A 22407-nucleotide genomic window follows, 5' to 3' on the forward strand; every position below is an offset into this window, starting at 1 on the left:
GCAATAACTTCGGAATTAAAGATTCACAAAATTTGATCGGACGGTTTAGATTCGTACGTTATCTCATTAGATACTACGGCTCTGCAGGACTGCGATTGCTTGATGGTCAATACCAATAGTTCTGAACTAAATTCGACAATTTATTAAAAAAAAAAAGGAAGAAGCAAGGTCTCACTTCACGCTCTTTCAAAGCGCGTGAAGAAAACGGACCAATAACAGTACAATTTTTGGTTCTGGACACACTCTGCTCTTTCCTCAGGAGTCAGAACCAACTCCGCATCAAAGCAAAAAGAGTATATATTCACGCACGCACTCCGCGCGTGCATTATACCGTTCTTCCGTCACTGAAACGCGGAGCAGCTCCGCGGAATCCTCTTTTCTCACAATATTAACTGACATCTACGAACGGCCCGCCTCCCTCTCTCTCTCTCTCCGGATTCGCGCGAACGCCTGTCTCTGAAGAGCTTTGGATTTTGGTATCTCAAAAACCCTAGGTTCGTTGCCATTTTTCTCTGTTTTTTTTCCCCTTTGATGAGATGAATTTTCTTTGTTCCTGCTGCTTTTGTTAATTGTTTGTCTAGTTTTGGCTTGCGTTTGCCCTCAGATCCCGCTATCGCTTTTGTTTTTCCAGCATTATCTTGTTCTTTACTCGCTGTCTTGTTTACTTACGTTTTTGTTTGTTTGGAATTTCTGAAACTCGTGGTGTTTCTCTCATGCTTTCATTGATGGTTTGTTGTTCTTTCGAGTTTTGAGTATATTTTTGTTTCCAAGTGAGCTTTTGCTTTTCTGCGGAAATATGATATTTTCTTTGTTGATGGAATGTTTGCTTTGTTAGCTCTGAGAAGCTACATTGTTGTTCAATTGTGTTTTCTTTAGTTTAAGGATACGATGGTAGCTCAACACATGTACTCTTTACCTGCTTATGCGTTCATAGCACAAGACTTTACTACTCAAGCTGCGTTATATTTGGTAGATGGAAAGTAAATGAGGCAATTGCAGAATTAAGCTAAGGATTGAGCTTTCATCCAGCGGATTAAGTCCATGGTTCTTGTTGATTTTGTGTGAGAAAAAGTCAGAAGATAAATTAGTAGCTATGTTCTCATCTATATATTACTTCATTGACCTTCTCCTATCGTGACCAATGTTCATCGCATTCTGTGACAATCCTGACATTCAATTTTTTTTGGGTACAGGGCATATGCGACTCTTAATTGTGAAATATGGATTCAGAAGAAAAATTCATGGCCAGAGGTTTGTCAAAATTTGTCATTGCTTAGCTTCCTTTCAAGTTAGAATAATTGTCTCTGTTTATATTGTACAAGTGTCTTTTCTCATGACATTTTAATGAGAATAGAGTTGTGGGATTACTTGACTAGATGATGTTTTCAGCTGGGTTCGCATCCAACTAATATTAAAATTGCACCCACAGGGGAAAAATGTTAATTTGCTGAGTTCCATATACATTTTTTCTACAGATCATCATGATGTAGTAAAATATAGTGCTTAAAGTGCTTGATACGTTTCATGTTAATAAGGGACAAATGATGAATACATTTTGTAGTCTTAGTCATAGCAAAACTCAACATGCATAAATTGAATTTCAGTAATTTATACACATCTTCGTTTGTTGTTACCGTGAGCACTTTATGATTATATGGGCAATCTCTTTCACATTTGAGGTTTCAAGTTCTGAAAGATTTTTGTTTCCATGCACTTGAGCAATAGGAAGGCTAATCCTTCCCTCCGTTGCTGCAAATGAATAACTGAAGGCAAGCTTTTCATTTGTAACAATCTATCTTACGCCTCAAACTTCAATAACTGGCTCAAAGTTCTAAAAAAATACTTCCATTTGCTTGATACAAATAAGATGCTGAAGCAGAAGCCTTTTGCAAAGCAAGAGAAAGCGAAAGCCAAAGATTCCTTCAATTTGCTCAGCCAATAGAAGGCTCACCCTTCAATTTGCTTGCAAATTAAAGATTGAGGTACGCCTTTTGCTTTCAAGTGGCTAATATCTTTTCACCATTTGAAAACTCAAATCACTTCATGGTTTTTTTGGTTTTTTTTCTTTCTGATGCTAGTTTGGGGAGGAAACAACGAGTTTGGAAGAAAATGATAGGGGTGTGGATGAGCCAAGAAAAATGATTTTTTGATCCCAATTGTTGTGATTTATTTAGGTTTTCTTGCGATTATGATACTTTGATGGTTCACTATTGGTGTTATTTTGCTTAGTTGGACCCTCTTCCTATTGAGGGTTCTCCTTTTTGTTGGCTGGTTTTTGTTGTCCCTGTATTCTTTCATTTTTTCTCAATAAAAGTGGTATTTTTATCCAACAAAAAAAAAGAAAGAAAGAAACTTGTGCATGTTCCACATTACTGCAAAGGTTATCGAGAGATTCTTCAAGAACTTCTTTTAATATTTCACCTTGTCGTTCTAACTCTTTTTTCCTACCTGTGATGGTTTGGGAACAGTGAACCCTAGCTCTGAACTGTCTTCTAGGGTTAAGCACATTGTTACCCTCATTTTGTTTCCCACCCTGGATTTTTATCAATGGCTAGAACCGTAGGGCTTTTCCTTCTTTGATGAACTTCAAGTGTAGCTCAACCATAGGTATGCAACCTTCACTCTTTCTCCTGCAAATAGAGAGGATTCTAGTTATGCAGTAAATTTGTTGAGTGTGACTTCTATTTTTTTATCCAACAAGTTAATCAGCTAACTTAATATCCTAATCTTAGTTAATTTTTAGGTAAGTAAAGCATATTTCTGTGGAAGAAGTGACTAATTTTGGATGGAACAATAAATTCCAATCGAATTGAAAGTTGGAAAAGTTGAAGGGTAGCTGAAACTGATGTGTATTGTGATTACTGGTTAGACTACTGAAAATTTGTCTTGGTGTGAAAAGGGTAAACAATTTGAGAGAGTGAGCAGAAAAAGGGAACTTGATCATTGTGAAAACCATATAGCTTGCTCTGATTGTCTTGCTTGTTCAAGAACTCCAAAAAGAAAAGTCTTCCTCCTCTGTTAAATACTTCGATCTTCTGGGATTTTTTGTCTGTTTCTAGTCTGTTATGTATGCATGCTATATATTGAATTTTTTTCTCTCCGTTTCTGATCCTCCACTCAACTTCCAATATGTTCAACTTCGATTTGGTTCTATAGCATTTATGGTTCTGATGTTCTTTCTGTTCAGTTTCTGGTGTCCAAAGCCTTTCTTCAAGCGTTCAGAGCACTCCGGAGAAAAATGGGCATTCTGATGATGTTACTAAAAGTCCCGAGCTTCTCCAAAAACTCCTGAAATTGGGTCCAAAAAAGGAGCTTCTCCGAACCCTTGCTGACAAGGAGAAGAAATTTTTTATAAGAAGCAAAATGATAGAATTTCGAAGAATAAACAAGAGTATTAAGAAGCAAGACACAAAAAAGGTTGCATCTAGCCTCAACAATCAGTCTTCATCGAGAAAGCAACTTAGGAAGACAGAAAATCCTTCTCGTCTACCCATAGTTACTGATCAGTCTTCAGATTTTGGGCATTCTAATTCCTGGATTTGTAAAAATTCGGCTTGTAAAGCTGTTCTTTCAATTGATGACACTTTTTGCAAGAGATGCTCTTGCTGTATTTGTCACCAGTACGATGACAATAAGGACCCTAGTCTTTGGCTAGTATGCACTACCGAATCTGGTGAAGGAGACTCATGTGGGTTATCTTGTCACGTTGAGTGTGCTATTCAACGTGAAAAGGTTGGGGTTGTTGATCTTGGGCAATTGATGCAACTTGATGGCAGCTATTGTTGTGCTTCTTGCGGTAAAGTCACTGGGATACTTGGGTACGTAATGTTCCAACATTTTGCCTTCCAATCCACATTTATCATTCTCGTTAGTTCAGAATTTATTTTCTCACATCAAATCATGCCTTGGAAAGCTACGTTAGATGAACTCAATGCCAGTTGCACGATGAGGGAACTGTTAAGGTTTCCATTTTGTAGTTCCTTTTCGCTTTTGGTATTAACGGTTTGTTTTTATCCTCATTCATCATAGCTTGTATATAACAACTGCTCTGTGGTTTATGCTTACATTTAGTGATCAAACCTATAGGTTGGTTAATTATAGATTCAAGTTATGTGTCACGTGTAAGTTTTACATTTCTTCCTAGAGCTCATGAATTTATGTGCAAATGTATGAATGCCGACAGATGCTGGAAGAAGCAGCTGATTATAGCAAGGGATGCCCGTCGGCTTGATGTACTTTGCTATAGGATCTACATGAGTTACAGGCTCTTAGATGGGACTTCGAGGTTTAAGGAAATGCATGAAATTATAAAGGATGCAAAGGTCAAATTAGAAGCTGAAGTTGGTCCGTTAAATGGAATTTCAGCCAAGATGGCACGTGGTATAGTCAGTAGACTCTCTGTCGCAAGTGATGTGCAGACACTCTGCTCCTTAGGCATTGAAAAGGCAGATAAATGGCTGGCCGCTGCTTCTAATGCGAATCCGAATTACAGAGGTTCTAATTTGTATACTATTTATTTTTCTTCTAATTTGTTTTATGCATTTACTTATCGTTCCCTTTATGTTTGTTTTGGCAGAGGATTCTCTTCCAGCCGCTTGTAAGTTTTTGTTCGAAGAGATTACATCTTCATCTGTTGTAATAATTCTTTTTGAGCTGTCTAATACATCATCAAACGGTGTTAAAGGATACAAACTCTGGTATGAAAAAAGTAGAGAAGAGTTGCACATGAAAGATCCCATTTGTGTATTTCCAAGATCTCAAAGGCGAATTATGATATCGAACCTGAAACCATGCACGGAATACACCTTTAGAATTATTTCATATACTGATAACGGCGACTTGGGTCACTCGGAAGCAAGGTGTTTTACTAAGAGCGTGGAGATAATTTCCAAAAATTCGAAACTGGCAGCCAGTTCAAATTGCAAAAGAGAGCACACTCACATTGAAGGAAGTTCTTGTAGCAAGATGGGGCCCGACAATACCAAAGTTGTTGGTTCGGCTTCTCAGTTCAAGGTTCGAGATCTCGAAAAGATTCTGCATCTTCCATGTGATCAAGATCAGGGCTGCAATGAAGGGTTTTGCAGTGCTGATGCTGAAAAATGCTGTGGAGTAGGCAAGGTGGTCAAGCCCGAAACCCCAGAAGAACAGTTGCTTCCCGTTTCCCGTGATCTTGACTTGAACGTGGTCTCGGTGCCTGACTTGAATGAAGAAGTGACTCCTCCGTTCGAGTCCTCAAGGGATGAGGATGACGGATGCACTTTGCAGCAGGTTGTTGGGGCAGATGACGATGCTGCTTCTCATGACAAGGAGAAGAATGGTCTTGTGGGATCCCACGGTAGCGGCGACTCTCAAACATGGACGGGTGGCAGGAGAGGGGATGCGTCTGCTGTTGATTCTGGGGTGGCATTGTGCAGGAAAAGAGGCACCAGCTCAAATGAAGAGATTCATGATTGTGATAGCACTCTGATAAATGGATCTCCATTCCGTAATTCCAATGGTTCTTGCTGCTTGGATGAGAATTTTGAATATTGCGTCAAGATAATCAGATGGCTAGAATGTGAAGGATATATAAAGCAGGAATTCAGATTGAAATTGCTAACATGGTATAGCTTGCGATCAACTGAGCGCGAACGTCGGGTAGTTAACTCCTTTATTCAAACCCTCATTGACGATCCTAGCAGCTTGGCAGGACAGTTGGTTGATTCATTTTCTGATATAATTTCCTGCAAAAGGCTGCGAAGCTGATTATGCCGAGAAGTTCTAGCGATGGAATAAGGGCAGCATCGCTTTCTAACGTAGAAGATTGCTGTTGGCCATATCGTAAAAGTTTCTCAATTTACGTTGACCTCCTATTGTTTGCCATTCTCGTGCAGGTATTTTTATCCCTGGTCACTGTCTAAGTGATGATGGCCTTATGCCAAGGTAAAATTCTCAGATTGCATCGATCGGCAATTGGGCGATTTGCGATTGGAGGTAATGCTTGGAGGCATTTGTTATCTCTCTCAGACTCCAATTGCATTTGAAACATAACATTATAATTTAATCATGGAGGATATATGTTATTTAGAATCTCTTTGATCATTGCCTTTAATTCAAGGGAGGAGTACATAATAGTCAGCTTGATTCTACTTGACAGCTTTTAATTTCTGTTTCTTTCTCAATTCATTATCTATTTCTTAATTCAAGTGTCAATCTCTCTCAAATCGAGTTGCTCTACCTTTTTTCAATATGATTTTGTTTAATCATAATGGATAGAATAAAATTTGAGATTTTTGTATCTATGACAGCCCTCTAAGAGAGTGTTTAGGATAAGAAGTGAAATAGTGAGGAGTAAGGAATTATGAAGTCTAGTGAGTTAGTTGTAAACTCCAGGGGTCTAGTATAAAGAGGTGATAAGATATAAATTTGATTTTTTTTTAGTAGTGGGATCCACCAATTCTTTGGGTCTAACACACTCTAGATGATTAATGATTTGTTTCATAAAGGTATGAAATCTAACATTTTGTTTATTTCAAAGCTTACTCGTCTTTTGCATCAGGTTAGGGATGACCATCTATCGTAGTCCTAACGTGATGACCATGTCTATTGCAATCTTCATTTTTCTCAAACTTTGTAGTGATTTTGCCATGAATATTGCGATGGTAGAGAAAAATAAAGATTGTGATAGACATCATCATGTTAGGGCTACAATAGATATGACCATCCTTAATGCTATAGTTTATAGATTTGTGCTTTGTCGTAGGTAGAATGTTAGATTTCATCTGTTTGTGACATTAATCATTAAGGCGCTCGTGAAATCTATACAAAAAAACTCATGATGTTCTCTCTCCTTAAGTCCATCTATTCATTTAAATGGATTGGCTTCTTCTGAAAAGTACAGATACTTTAATTGTGCAGAGAATCGGTATTAGATATCTATAAGATATAGATACGTTTAGATACGTGTCTGACATTCGTGTACGTGATTTGATCTTTTTTTTTTTTTTTGAAAAAAAAATAGATGCTCGTATATGCTTCTAGATACATGATATGTTGGGTTTTTCTTTTCAAATTTAAGTCCAATCCACACTCATTTTATTTAAGTGCATGTTTCAGAATGATTTTAAAATCATCAAAATCACTTTTCTCATTTTTAAAATCATTTAAAAACACACTTTTAATTACTCAAAATTAATTTAATTTTTAATTTTATACTTTTAAATGTAATTTTCATATCATCAACATTAATTTTGAAGAATTAAACATGTTTCACGGTAATTTTGAAAATGAAAAAAGTGATGTTAACCATTTTAAAATCACTTCCAAACTTAAAAGTTTAATTAAATCGAACCATCCAAAATAAAATAAATTAAAAATGATAAAAACATAAAAAGTTAAAAGAAAAAATCTAAAACGTAATTAAATCTTCATCCTCTCTGTCTAAATCATGATTCTTTTCTACCGCTCTGGTGGCTCAACCACTACTCAATATTTTTTGAAACGCTCTCTTCTTGAATCTTTAAAATAAGTATTATAACAATTAATTGAGCATTATCATATATATGTATATATAATAACCTATCTTCAATGTATTCGTATTTTAGTATTTTAGAAATTGGTATATCGTATCTTGTATCCGTATCTGTGCTTCTTAGGCCTTTCCTCTAAGAGTCGATTTTTTATTCTACACTGTATGAATTTTGTTAAGCAAATTGGATAAAATGGCGAGCCCTCCATATGTTTTTTTTTTTTTTAAGGATTCATTTATGGACAATTATATTTTCCATTTTTTAAAAAATGTTAGTGTTAATTTTGGGTAATTATACCATTTTTTTCAATTATTTATTTTAATAAGGGAGAAAAAAAATGCATTTATTGTAGAGAGAACATGAATTTAATATAATTTTTTTCTCATTTTTAATCGGAGGGAAAAAATACATTTATTGTAATTTTTTCTATTTTTCAATTGGAGAAAGAAAATGTGTTATTTTATTTCCATTTTACGGCTTCTTTGATTTTTAATATTATGTTATATATACACTTGTTTGATTTTCAATATTATGTGATATATACCCTTATTTTGAGTATTATTTCTTTTAATGCAATATATTCCATTGTTTATTTGAGTATCACTTGTGACGGTAATATATTCTCCGATGTTCTGATATGTATGTCAATATACCTTGAAACATTATTAATATACCTTGGAACATATACAAATAAATTGATACAACTCTCATTTATATCAAATAAACGAATACATATATCACAATATGTATTTTCCAATTTGGAGAGAACAAATGCATTTAATGGAATTTTATTTTCTATTTGCGTTGGTTTTCATTTATCAAATTGTAATTTTTTTTTTTTTTTACAGATTCATGGTTATTTTAAATATAACTTATAATATTTTGTTTGGAAATATTTTAACCAATATATGAAATATACTACCGTTTATAAATGAGAAATTGACTAACGCTTTGAAGGAACCGTGAGGTCCATAGCGGAAGCGAGATTATTCCCAATTTTTGTTTTTATAGAATCGAAATTCACAATACATAAATTGTGCATCAAAACAAAATTTTTACAGCATGCAATTTAATAAAATAGAGAGAAGGGAGAAGGGTTTGGATCATGACTTACTCTTGAAGAACAACTTCTTTGCATAAAACCCTCCTTGTTGATCCGGTCATGAACAACTCGAAGTTGAACACTCAATTAGGACACCACCAAATAGAACCTTTTGTATTCTCAGTAGGCGATGAGAATCATAGGAAGTGCGGGCTCTGTGTTCTTTTGGAAGAGGGAGAGAATTTTAGAGAGGGGAAGAAACTTTTTTGTGAGTTCTTATGGAATCCAGAGAGACGGTAATGTTTCTCTATGAAGATGATGAAGACCACACAAAAGCAAAACCACCCACATTACACAAAATTATTATATATATATATATATGATAACCATTTTATCATAAAGTATATAAACTATATATTATATTTAATATAACATATAACATTTAGTTTTAATATCGTATCAAATACAATATAACCTATAGTTTTTATTTTTCTCAATAATGCATAGCATTTAATATCAATCACATTTATACTAAATTTAGTTATATGAATTCAATTCACATAATAATATTTGAATCATATTTAAATATTTATTTCATCTCAAATAAACTTTATGTTTGTTGAAGCAAGGGAAGAAAACAAGATCATTAAGCATTCTAATTTCGTAATTTTGACATCAAAATAAATATGTTCATAAGTAATTAAGAAGGTTTCAACACTTACCTTTGAAGATCCTCTTCAAACATGTATTTGAGCTGCAAATTTCTCCAATTGAAATCGTGGACCACCAAGAGATCTTCTCTACTATTCTCAGCCTTGAAGTTGAGTGGTGGAACTCAAGATTAGAGTGAATTTGTGAAGAGAATAAAATGGGTTTTCAGGTGAATATGACATTTTTAGCAGAAACAATTTTTCAGCAACTTCAACCTCTCTCTCAGAAAAATAGGAAAGTTTTTATTCTTCTTCATGCAGGCATCATTGAATTGAGTAGGCACCTCCAACTTGAAGATTGAGTCGAATAGATGTGTGAATTGTAGAGTTCCACCTACTTAGTTGGTGAAACATTTGGATTTTTCCACCAAGTGAAAAATTCCAATTTTCAAATACAGATTGAAAATTAATTTCAATTAATTCAAAATTAATGTAAATTAAAATTTAAGAATTCAATTTCTCAAATTGTATTAAATTTGAAAATTAATTTGATTTTAATTAAATAAATAATAATTTAATATCAAATATTAAATTAATCACACACCTAATTTTAAACATGAATCATATTCATATAATTAATATTTAAATATTATAAACTCTCCAATTTCGTTTAATTTTTTAATTAATTATATCAAATATAATTAATTTGAATTTATACTATTCAAATTCGAACCCTAAATTCAATTTGAACACTTCAAACTGATATCATTTCAAATTCATTCAATTTACTAATTCAAGGTGTTCATATTTTACAAGCTAGTAGAGGAACCTTATGGATCTACAGACCATGAACTCCAACAATTTGAGATTAACGAAAACTCATTAGACTGAATTAATCAATATTAGTTAACTATCAAGTCACACCACTATAGCTCGATAGTTGCACTCTCCTCACTGTATATATATTTGTGTCCACTTGATTTAACCATAATCAATAAGTCGACCCTTCACAAGTGGCTCGTAATAACGGCTGGGTCAAATGCTGTTTTACCACGAAATTACGTCTTGCTCCTTAAGTTCCACTATCTTTTAATTAACAATTGGTTTGTGATCCAATCACTAAACCAGATCCCTCTCAAGCTAATAAGAAGTTGGAGCCCCTTGTTCAAGACCTAAATTAAGCACTTAAGAGAACCACCTTTCTTCTATCCCTAAATCGGGTAGACGTAAATTCCATCTTGCAGAACTATGTCCTCAGCTATCTATCTGATCTTATCCCAAAATGAGAGGCTTATTGAGCAGTGACGTTGAACTACTCTCATCTATGCAAATAAAAGTATAATACTGAATAAACAGGAGTTCATAGTTAGCTCAGGATTAAGATCAAGTTACCTAAGTCATCTAAGCTAAATAATCAGTCTTAAACAGTAAATAACGTAAAGTAAGAGTGACTTACTTCTTGGTCTGATCTCATACAAACTCATTACATAGGAAGCCCTCACTCCTCGTGTCAATACATGAACGAATCAAGATCACTTCTTTTATAGCATCTTACAACAAATTGTAACAACTACAGAACAGGCCGCATCCGATAGTGTTACCATAATAAGACACCCAACCTTACTCGTATACTATAGATCATCTTATTCTTGACTATTTACTCAAATCTGATTCACTTTTTATGTCTCCACATGAAGTTCAAGCATTCATATAATAGTCATGGATCTTAGTTTATTAGATTTAATCTTTACAAATGCAATTTACAAATTCAATAACAACTTTATTGAAGAAATGTTAAATAACATATTTGTTGATAATAGAAAATGTTTAACTCTACAAACTGTGAGTTTCATGACATACAACCCAACAATATTATGATGTATCAAATACATTATATTAATTATATCACATATAAGTAATTTAAATTAATTATATCATATATAATTAATTTTCTAACTTAATTTGAATAATTCAAATTAATCCAAAAGTAATTATCAATAATCCCTATTAAGCTACAAAGGAACCTTATGGATCCGTAGATTAAAACTCCAACTGTCGATCACTCCACTAGGAACCGATCTACACTCTTTGCACTATAGATATATTTTGATGTCCATTGGATATAACCAGTCAGAAAGAGGGAATCGAGTGATTCTCTCTCTCTTTTTTTCCTCGACTTTGAAAGTATTGATCGATATGATCGCGAAAGGGATGGTCTGAATCAATCTTTTTTAAGAAATTCAGAATTAGAAAGAAATGAAGTTGTTTGAAACATCGGAAAGATCCATTTTATCATTTACATAAATAGATTAGTCTAATTCTAATTAGTAAGAGCTCAACAGGACCTACCCCTATTTTTTTTTTCCTGATTCGCTTTCATGTCTACAACTCAATTCGCTTTCATATCTACAACTCAATTCATCCGATTATTACAAATATGAACCTAAACCGGAATATGAACCATAAAAGAAAATACTGACTAGTGCAATGACCTTTACAAATTGTTCTAAGTACAGATAGGCCAAATGGGCCAAAATTATCGTGTAATTATATCTAACTCAGCACCACCGATCTAATGAACAAATAAGTCACCTCTTGGCCCAAGAGAGCGTGTGACGCCACATTGTAAGCCCCGAAATCAGTCCAATTTATCTACTTAAAGTGAATTCCGTCTAGGCTTATTGAGTAGGCTTATTGAGTCGACGATCTGACCACTCTCACCCATACAAATCAAAGAACCGCTTTTATAGGCAGAAGTTCACAACTCACTCAAGAGGTCATGTCATTTATGGTCGTGAAATGTGAGTCTCTATTATTAAGATATTAACGAAATATGAGTCTATTTTTAACATTTTTTATATAGAAATTTTAAAAGTTTTTTATGTCGAAACCTCTTTTTTAAATTCAACTAAAAGTTTGGTTGAGATAATATATTTAAACAATTAAACTATGTTGAGATTGAGTATCTAAGAGCTCACTCATCGTTCTACTACGATACAAGTTTGTAGATCAAATGTGGTTAAAGTGATGTGTTGGTCGAAGAAAATGCAGGTCTTCTGTCGCCTTTGACATGCACTATATATATGAAAGATCTGGATGACTATTCTATGTTTTGGCAATGTACAGATGGATATACTCTCTTTTATTTATTTTATTTTAACGATAATTTGTGTGTAGATTTTAGCTCGATATCTTTGGCAAGTATTTCTTTTTCTGTTTTTCCCAAATAATTTTAGTTATTGACTTTGATAGAGATTGCGTTGAATTTTACTAGAAAGCATCAACAAAAAATGACTCAGCATTTTAAATATCCAATAATGCAGACTTCAAAAGTCAGAAATGTACATCAGTTTAATACGATTTGATTTTCTTCTTCTTTCTTTTGTTCTTTTTTTTTTTTTTTTTTTTTTTTTTTTTGGTTGGAAATGGTTGGTTTTGTTCATTGAATGAGAAAAATCAATCAAAATATTAAGCTCTTATAAACCTATAATTTTGTTTTAGTTTGATAATTTGGATGTCACATAGATTATATATATATATATATATATATCCACCTCCATTAATGGGAGAGGATTTCTTAAGTTTCCATTTTTTTTTTCTCAAATAATGTTTACAATTCAAAAGTAAACAACTTGAAAGTCAAGTAATTGAGAACATAAAAATCTTGACGAGCCAAATTCACAAGCAGACCCATTTGATTTTCAACGCTCAAAATGAGAAGAAATAAGTCAAAGTAAAATACTAAATTTCACGAAAATCTTTAATAGTATTACAATAAATTATATATAAGTCAATGTAAACCTAAAATTAACACGTACCACTTAAATTTTAATATTTTATTTTTTGAAAAAAGTTTTAGTTTATAATGTAAATTTCAATTGCGAGTAATTAAAAATCACCTAAATGAATGCTAGTTAAGTAACATTAAGTAGGTTAATTAAGGAGTCAACTGCCATTTAAATTAAATTTATCAAAAACGTAATTCCATTATTTTGACTCAACTAGTAACTACAAATAAAAAAATCTCTCAACAAAAACTAAAAACCAAACCCATTAGAGAAAAATACCCCATTATTTTTATTGTATTTTGTTCCACTCCAATAATTCATATTACCCATCCCATTTTCCGATTAATATATATATATATATATATTTCAACAGAAAACGTCGCCGTTTTCGATGGTCATCGAGAACGTCTGCTCTCTTTCCCGTTCTCCACTATACTGGCCTCTTCCGCCCACCCAACCACCGAAGAATAAAAAGGATCACAAAAACATGCAAAATTTGCTTGGATTTAGAGCTTCCCAATTCTTATTAAATTCCTCCACGCTCTCTCTCGCTCGAACCCTTCCCTCACTCAGTCTCTTCCAGTTCCATTCCAATTCCGTCAACCGGCGAACCTTGGCGGCCATGGCCGGCACGGATGAGTTTGTCAAGGGCAGCGTTCATCCTAATGGCGTCGCGGTTATTACTCTCGATCGCCCCAAAGCTCTCAATGCCATGAATTTAGGTTCATTTCTTTCACAATTTTATTCTATTGCTTTGCATCTTAATGCTTGTGAATCCAGGCGTTACCGAAATTAAGGAATGTTTTCAGTGGGTTGTAGTGTTTAATTTGGGAGTTGAGCTTCAAAATGTCGATTTCTTCTGATAATTTATGCTGATTCAAATGAAAGTATCGGGAGCCATCATAGCTTCTTAAGTTTGGTAACGCCCGGATTTTTCCATAGCAAATAGTTGATTCGATAGCGTATAGCTTATGGCTCTCATCCCTGACGAGCCTGTGTTGCTCTTCGCTGAGTGTTTTGTGAGGACCATCTCCTTGCTCTTGCTCCATCACACCGATAGGGTTTTTGAATGAATTTTTCTACCTGGATCTTGCTTTTTATTTATGTAGTAGTATTTTAACGTATTACAGCAGAATAATTTACAGGAAATGATTAAACAGCAACTACTATTGCACGTGTTTTCCTGCAGAGAAAAATAGTCTACAATATACAATGATTAACAATGACTTCAGATTGTCGAGCCATCACAGCTAAGCAAAATCTATTGTCATTTTGTTATAAAAACGTTTGGACAGCCTGTTTAGTTGAAAGACATCGTTCAGGCTTTAAACGTTAAGAGCAATGATACTGTTTTAACTTTTTACGTTTCTGTCTTGACACCCACCCGCCCAAAGAAGAAAAGAAAAATTATGGTGTTTTAAAAGGTTTCTAGAAAATATGGCATTCGTCCGGGCTTTTTGGGTGATCTTAAAGTAACTTTAAGCAATGGAATTTGTTTAATATAGTGGATATCAGTCTGATATCAGGACAACCGCATGGTTGAAATATTGGTCCACGTTGGTTAGATATTTGTTTACGTATAATGGAATTTTGTATGTTCATAGAATCTAGTATAATAAAAGGTGGTTCTTTGGTTGGGCTTTGATCGCTATGTTGGTTTGTTTGATTATGGTTTTCCTTTCTGTATTAAAGTTTATCGATGATGCAGATATGGATATACAATACAAAAAGTATCTTGACGAATGGGAGGAAGATCCAAGGGTCAAATGTGTCCTTGTCGAAGGCAGCTCATCTCGTGCCTTTTGTGCAGGTAAGAGGGTGTAAAAAGGTCATCTAAATTCACAAGGCATCTTTTCCATTTTATTTTCCGCATTCATTATTACTCAGATCAGCCAACCAATGTTTGGAAAAAGGCTAACAATTAGCCAAATTTTTTTCCTCTCATTAGAGTTGAGGCAAAAACTTTGAGGTGGTATGGGGCATAAGCCTTGATTTAAATAAAAACATTGATTAGAAACAAAAGGGTATGATGAGGTATTGTTAAACATGATGATATATGTAAGTACAAGAATTAATAATAGTAACTTCTATTAAATGTTGCTTTCTTAGACAAAGATTTAAAAACATTATTTACAATTTTTATCTTAATTTTTGTTCAAGTCTTTGGCTTTACATGTAGTAATGGGTTACTTAGCCTCCATTCACGGTGCAGTAAACATGGCATGCATGAACTTTCATATTTTTGAAGAATGGTGCAGCAAATTAATATTATTATTCTTCCAACCTTTTCATGAGGCGGGAAGACCCAAAGAGGTGCAAGCCTTAGTAATGTGTCTCATAGCCTTAGTGCGTTTCATGGAGTTTCAAGCCTCTTATGTGTCAATGACCCAGAGCCTTGACCCAAGGCAAAGCCTTCTAAAACATTTCTGACAAGTTAATTTCAAATGGATGTTCTACATTTTTTGGGTTTCTTTCTTAATTTCGGGGTACTCGGTAAGGTTTTAAGGGTGACCATTTATCACTAATGCAGGAATGGATATTAAAGGGGTTGTTGCTGAAATTCGAAAGGACAAAAACACTTCTCTTGTGCAGAAGGTTTACTATTATTATTTACATTATTCCTTCTATGATTCTTGTTTTGTAAAGATTTTGTTGCTTGTTTGATGTGCAGTGATGTATTGTTCATCTTTGTAATTACTGAATTCTGCAATGACATTTGGTTTTACTATCTGGTTCTGGTTTCTTTGTTGCCTTTTCACGTCACATTGTGATATTAGGTAGTTGAAATATTGGTTCTTCTTAATGACTCAAAAGTATTAGTCTATTCACAGGTGGTGATGTGAAGCAGATCACGACCAAAAACCGATTACCAGATGTGATTGAGGTCTTCTTTGTGCTTCATCTCTCTGCTTTATCAAGAACCAAAAAGAGGGGAAAATGTTTTAAGAATATGTCGTAATATTTTTTAAAAAATAAGCCCAACCATATGATTATTATTGCCATATTGTTTTTCCCCCTTATCGAATAAAATCATCATCTTGGACTTTAAAAAAAAAAAAAAAAAAAAAAATCATTCCTCCAAAGTCCTCTTTCTAATATAAGATACTCTTTAGTAAGGGTAAGAATGTGGTATTAGTTAAATATGAAGCTGTTTGTTCTCAGTGGTTGCTTTCTTCAAACTCCTTGTTCTGTTATATGTTCTATTTTTCCCCTCTGCACCTGCATGTTTTGCATGTCTAACTTCATGTTCTTGCCTTTTGTGCTTGCTGAAGGCATGTAATTATTTATGATTTTGCTATTAGACCTCCTGTAGTAAATGTTTATTCTAGAAATGGTAAAAAGGCACTGAGGATTTAATTAGAAGAGGAGGGGTATATATTGTTAGGGAAAACGTGGACAAGAGGTCGGTTGTTTGGTAATGATTGAGTACGGAGAGTAGGTAACATTCTCAAATTGGCTATAGGGTGCCACCACCCTCTGTTCCTCCCTATTAATAAATAATGGTTTGAATACCTACCTAATATTGCTAATTGCCAATGCCAAATATTGAAGGATTAAGATGGTTTTACTCTGTGATTAGTTGAGATGCACATAAGCTACTTAGACACCCACATTATCCAAAAGAGAAAAAAGGAAAAAAGTAAGGGGCGTCGAGTTGGTTGTTATATATAGTAAGTGGTTATTATAGTATACGGGTTATAATAGTCTATGGATTATAATAGTTTGTGTTTGGGCCTTGGAGTATATATCATTTTAGTTTGAGTTATAATAGTCTATGTTTGAAGGTGCAAATTATTTTAGTTTGTGTAGAAAATAGTAAATGTTGAAACAAAAAGGGAGAAAGAGGATGAGTAGGAAATCCCAAATAGTATTCATGTAGTTAATTGAGGGTTATAATAGTCGGAGACACCAACTTTTATAATTGAAGGCCCAAACATTGAGTGGGCTATTACTCCACCCAACTGAAGTTGGGGCCCAAACGCCCCCTAAAATTAAAAGATTGATTGCTACAATCTCTCTGCCATATTTTGTTAGTCCTATAATTTATCAACCGCATTTGCATGTTTTATCTGTTGGACTTCATCTTGCTTTGCATGATAGTTCTTTCACTGAAAGTAGGATTGAGGAGGGGCAGGTTTGAACTAGAATATATGGTATAAATATGGATCTTCTGAATGAACCTTGTTGCCTATTTTATGCCTTCCAATTGGATAATTTGATACTTTTCAAAGTCAGAAACTTCCTTTGAATGCAAATGATGACCAAATATCTGCCATTTGAGTAAAATGTAAATTTGTCACATTATGTTGCATTTGAAATTATTATGATGTTTGTCTGTCAGGTATTTACAGCAGAGTATTCTTTAATATGCAAAATTTCTGATTACAAGAAGCCTTACTTGTCCTTCATGGATGGCATAACAATGGGATTTGGGATTGGCCTATCAGGTCATGGCCGTTACAGGATCATCACAGAGGTGCATAAATCTTCCCTGTTGTGCTGAACTTATCTTTTGTAATTATATTGGTCCAAGATTGTCTTTCTTGTCCCTAATAATTGTACATGTTCGTCAATATTTGTTTTTATTCAGAGGACCCTCCTTGCCATGCCAGAAAATGGAATTGGTTTGTTCCCAGATGTTGGGTTTTCATACATAGCAGCACAAGGTCCAGGAGAAGGATCAGTTGGTATGTGATCTTTCTCTTAAGCTGTTTTGCCAACCCCTATAATCATATCTTACAGTTATTAAATGTATTTTTTTGTTTAAATCCTATATTTCCCCCTTGAACTTTAGTACATTTTGTTACAAACCTTGCATTTTAAAAAAAGAAAACTACTCTCGAAATTTAAAAAATAAACTTTGCCTTAATAAACCATTTTAATTTTGTCACTATTATTTTTATCATTAGTAATTTAGTATTTATGAATTATTCAATTGAAAATTGAGGTAGGCATGATTTTTTTTTTCTTACCTCATGAGTAGATGTAGTTGGTCAATGTTGAATTTTGAAACAAGTTTAGATTTTAAAAAATGATCAAACGGAAAATCAATAGCAAGAACTAGGGGTGTACATAAAAACACCGAAAACCAATCCGACCGATTGAAATTGATCGAATTAAGGTCGGTCAGTCGGTTGGTTTTCCTATAAAAGAATTGGGAAAGCAACCGACCAATATATATATATATATATATATATTGGTCGGTTGGGAAGTTTTGTTTTTTTTTTAAATAAGTTAAAAGTACGTCCACTACCACCAGCCCAAGCCCAAGCCTACTATTTTAGTATTGATTTATTATTATTTTTTGTATGTTGTCTAATTTTCAAAACCCACTACATGATAGATTTAATTTTTTCATAAAAAATGATTGATTTAAATTTTAAAAAGTTGCAAATTATACTAACCTAACAATAATACTTCATAAATTCATCTTTCCTTTTCATTTACCTTGTTTTTTTTTAAAAAAAAAAAAAAATTTAATTATTTAAAGGAAAAAAAATGGCCAAACCGACCAATGGTCGGGCGAATGTTACACCCTTTTTTTGGCCGTTTTTGGTGCCGGTTTTCTCCCAAAACCGACACCGACCAACTGATGTAAACCCCTAGCAAGAACTAAAAGGATTTTTTTTATGTCAATTTTAGATGCTAAAATAGAAAAACTGTTGCAAGTTTAGGGACCAAAGCATGTTAATATAAAAGTTCAAGTTCAAGGCCTACAACAGCCACCTAATGTATAATGATCAGATGGTAGTGTCCTAATTTAGAACCTAATATGGAAATTTTGGGGATTCTCTAGTAATGAGACAGAGTTCAATGATTTTACATGTATTGGGGAATTTCATTTATTCATCTTTATTGTGCTTTGCTTTGTAATCATCGTTCATCACTTTGTAGGCGCATACCTTGGACTGACTGGTAAAAGAATTTCATCGCCATCTGATGCACTATATGTTGGTCTTGGAACGCATTACGTTCCATCTGAGAACTTAGACTCACTGAAAGGAGGACTCTTGACTACTACCTTGTAAATTTCCGAACATCTTTTTATCAACTTTTTCTCACTAATACAACCACACTCATTTAGCATTTTCAGGGTTTGATGCAATCAAGATGTCTCCAAGAACCTTTTTTTTTTTATTGAATACTGAATAATGAGTTTATCAACAAAGCTCAAGCCATATATATAGGCTGAGGGTTTAAACTGAAGGGAGTTCTAGTGGGCCGCAGTAGCTAACAGCCCAATAAGGATGGGGCTTGATAAAACTAAAGTAAAAGAGTATTTACATTGGGTAAATAACTATTTATTTTTAAAAAATAACTTTACCTAAAGAAATACAAGAAACAGACCAAGAAATACAAGAAATTCCAAGATTAATGAGGTCCTGCATCATGGTTAAAACCCACAAATTATTTTTCTTCTTAAATCTGGTGTTCATTCTGTTATTAATTTTGAAGTTGGAGAAATGTGTTCTTCTGAAGTTACGATCCGTGACAGTTGATGGTTTATTTCTTTTGCAGTTCCGAGGATCCTCATCAGGATATAAATACGCTCCTGGCAAAATACAGTAGTGACCCTGAGTCTCCACCATCATTGAAGTTACTCTTACCTCAGATAACTTCGTCCTTTGGCTCCGACAAGTCTGTTAAGGAGACAGTTGAAGAACTAAAGAAACACCAACTTGATTCAAATTCTTCAGGTATCTTTAATCATATGATGTCTTAAAGAAATTTACTGAAATCAAAATTTTACGTTCTAACCTCTAACTTTTTAAATATTATAATTCTTTATTTCTAAAAGTCGAAGATTAATAAGAGGCAAGCTTAAACATTAAATTTTTATACATGTATTTTTTAATCCAAGATAAACTACGAGGCAATTGCCTCTCTTAGTTCGTTGCTTTGCCCTTGCTCAGTTGCTCACTGATGGGTCATGTTTTCCATATGCAGTGGTGGAGTGGGCTAAGGAGTCTCTTCAAGGAATAGGAAAAGGCGCTCCCTTTTCACTTGCCTTGACACAAAAGTATTTCTCCAAAGTTGCAGCCTCACGTGGAAAGAGTAACGACGAATTATCCACTGTGAGTCTAGCAGATTTTTTCTTTCGCACCTTTCATATTCTTGTGTGAAAATTGCTTGAAGATCTCGACAGTTTTCGTTGTAACGTGCTTCCTCTTTATATGGGTGGTGTGCAGCTGAATGGTGTTATGAGAACTGAATATCGTATTGCCTTAAGATCTTCCTTGAGAAATGATTTTGCTGAAGGAGTTCGAGCAGTTTTGGTGGACAAGGATCAGGTTAGGTTCTCTTCAATCTCCCTCTCAAAATCTACTTTTCTTTTTCCATGTGGAAGTGTTAGCTTAAACTGGATAGATTTTTAGGATCTCGATGTTCGATATCTTATCGCCAATCTTGTGATTTCGACATTTTTTTAGTATTATTGCATTCATTTTTTTAGTATATTGATTTCGACATTTCTTTACCATTAATAACAATTTAGTTTTTATCATGAAAAATATTATTAAAATTTAATGAAGTTTCTTACATGTGCAGGTCGATTGTTACAAATTCTTACATAGTAATGTTCAGGGATTAAATTGTTACTATTTGGTTTTCAGTTTTGAAAATTATTAACTTCATTTTTTCTATCTAATCAAACAGAAAACAAAAACAAATAATTTCGATCCCATTTGATAACTATTTAGTTTTCAGTTTTGAAAATTAAGCTTAAGATCTCCAAGGGTAGATATTGACTGTGAAAGGTGCATTGTGCATTTTAACTAATTTCTTATTTTGTTATCCACTTTTTAGGTTTTGTCTTTAAAAACTAAGCCAAGTTTTGGAGGAAAAGAAAAAAAAAAAGTAATTTTTAAAAACAACTTACGTTTTTCAATTGAGTTTAGAATTCAATAGTTTGGTTTGAAAAGATGAAAACCATGGTAAAGAATCCAAAAGATATTGATTGATTGTTAGCAACAAAAATTCCATGTTTTTAGAGCTTAAATTTATATTTACAATCTGTTTGATCTTCTGAACTGGCAGAATCCAAAATGGAACCCTTCAGCTTTGGAAGATGTTGATGACAAAGAAATAGACTCCCTCTTCGAACCTCTAAGTACAGTGGCTGAATTGGAAGTATAGATTTCAGAAAATATAAACCAATTTCAATTAATAATTGCCAACCTTTAATTCCATGTGCTTAATTTATTACTGTCCATGAAAATGACTGGAGAATTTGTAAACTTTGATAAATATTTGAATTTCCTCAAGTATAAATAAGTTCCCAAGACTACCCTTTGATTGCTTTTACTTTCTTTTGGGCTCTTTTTACCACTTTTATGGGATAAAGTTTAGTTGGAATTGTATTCTTGAAGCTGTTGGTATTTGATATAATATATTCTCCAAGCATCAAACTAGCCACGGCAAACGGTGGATTACAGAGACTTTTTCTCTAACTTTTTCTTCCTTTTTACTGCATTTTGGTTAAAAGATATGTAGTTTTTAAAAAGAGAATAATGATATATTACCCTCCACTCTTTGATTCGTGGGTAAATATTATCTTTTAATGTATATTAATTTTTTAATTGGATAATTATTTTAGATATTAAAACTGCAGTAAATATTTTCAAGTATAACAAAATGTCATTTTCCATCAATGATAGATTATGATAGTCTATTGCAAATCTATCGAAAAGTTTAAAAATATATATATATTTTTTTAAATTCTCAATTTTTTTTAAAAACAACTGTGTTTTTAAATGAATGATCAATAAAATTGTATGTTATATCTTAAATTTTTTTTAAATAAAATTTTTTAATTACAATTTTTTAGTTGAAGTGTGGACGTTTTTTCTCGTCATCCACAATACTTATAGGATAAGAGATCAAACTTTTAATTTTTAAAATAATGATTGGTGAATTGAATTACGTTTGGATTGACTACTATTATTGTTATTATTATTTCGGGTTAGTATTACTGGAAAGAATTTTGTGTGTAAATGTACATATAAGGGTTTCACCATTTTAAAAAACAACATAGGGTAATTTTGTTAAGGCAACATATTTAATAATAAGAGCATTGACCGACAAAAGAAAATGTATTCTAATTAATTAGAGGAAGAAAAGTGAAGATAAGTTTTAATTCACAATCAAAAGGACAAATAACTTTTATACTTGGTATAACAATAAAAGTAGACCCTTTTTTCCAACATGTGTATGGTAGATTCGATAACCAATATGGTTTACAAAAATAAAAAGATAGAATAAAGGTCACTTTGTTTGTATTTTTTTTTCGTACTATGGTAAATAAATGATAATTTTTCTAGTATAATGGGAATATTGTACTCCTTTTGTTTACACTATAAATCTGTCTTCATAAATATTAGTAGATCTCATATTAATTTTGGTGAATTCCTCTCTATTTT

The 22407-nt window shown here is 33.2% G+C and overlaps 2 protein-coding genes across 8 annotated transcripts; both read left to right on the top strand.

Moving 5' to 3' along the window:
* The first annotated feature begins 315 nt into the window (after nucleotides 1-315).
* Nucleotides 316-6180, top strand: LOC120079693 (VIN3-like protein 1). Of its 4 annotated transcripts, none has more exons than XM_039034000.1 (6): nucleotides 316-494; nucleotides 877-1071; nucleotides 1194-1251; nucleotides 3188-3818; nucleotides 4184-4494; nucleotides 4577-6180. In XM_039034000.1, exons 3-6 carry the CDS (start codon nucleotides 1221-1223, stop codon nucleotides 5743-5745), a joined length of 2142 nt encoding a protein of 713 aa, XP_038889928.1. In that variant the 5' UTR covers nucleotides 316-494; nucleotides 877-1071; nucleotides 1194-1220; the 3' UTR covers nucleotides 5746-6180. The 4 variants fall into 4 exon arrangements, with proteins under 4 accessions (XP_038889928.1, XP_038889929.1, XP_038889927.1 ...); XM_039034001.1 differs by having other exon boundaries at nucleotides 974-1071; XM_039034002.1 differs by lacking the exon at nucleotides 877-1071 and adding an exon at nucleotides 1868-1982 and having other exon boundaries at nucleotides 321-494.
* Nucleotides 6181-13356: 7176 nt separating this feature from the next.
* Nucleotides 13357-21292, top strand: LOC120080280 (3-hydroxyisobutyryl-CoA hydrolase-like protein 3, mitochondrial). 4 transcript variants are annotated; one of them, XM_039034907.1, is made up of 11 exons: nucleotides 13357-13710; nucleotides 14697-14798; nucleotides 15519-15563; nucleotides 15820-15872; nucleotides 17331-17465; nucleotides 17580-17676; nucleotides 18884-19013; nucleotides 19508-19686; nucleotides 19937-20064; nucleotides 20179-20280; nucleotides 21026-21292. In XM_039034907.1, the coding sequence occupies exons 1-11, from the start codon at nucleotides 13380-13382 to the stop codon at nucleotides 21122-21124; spliced, it is 1401 nt and encodes a 466-aa protein (XP_038890835.1). In that variant the 5' UTR covers nucleotides 13357-13379; the 3' UTR covers nucleotides 21125-21292. The 4 variants fall into 4 exon arrangements, with proteins under 4 accessions (XP_038890835.1, XP_038890832.1, XP_038890833.1 ...); XM_039034904.1 differs by lacking the exon at nucleotides 15820-15872 and having other exon boundaries at nucleotides 15519-15583; XM_039034905.1 differs by lacking the exon at nucleotides 15519-15563.
* Nucleotides 21293-22407: the final 1115 nt, after the last annotated feature.

The sequence above is a fragment of the Benincasa hispida genome, chromosome 6 (genome assembly GCF_009727055.1).
Source record: "Benincasa hispida cultivar B227 chromosome 6, ASM972705v1, whole genome shotgun sequence".
Classification (NCBI taxonomy): domain Eukaryota; kingdom Viridiplantae; phylum Streptophyta; class Magnoliopsida; order Cucurbitales; family Cucurbitaceae; genus Benincasa; species Benincasa hispida.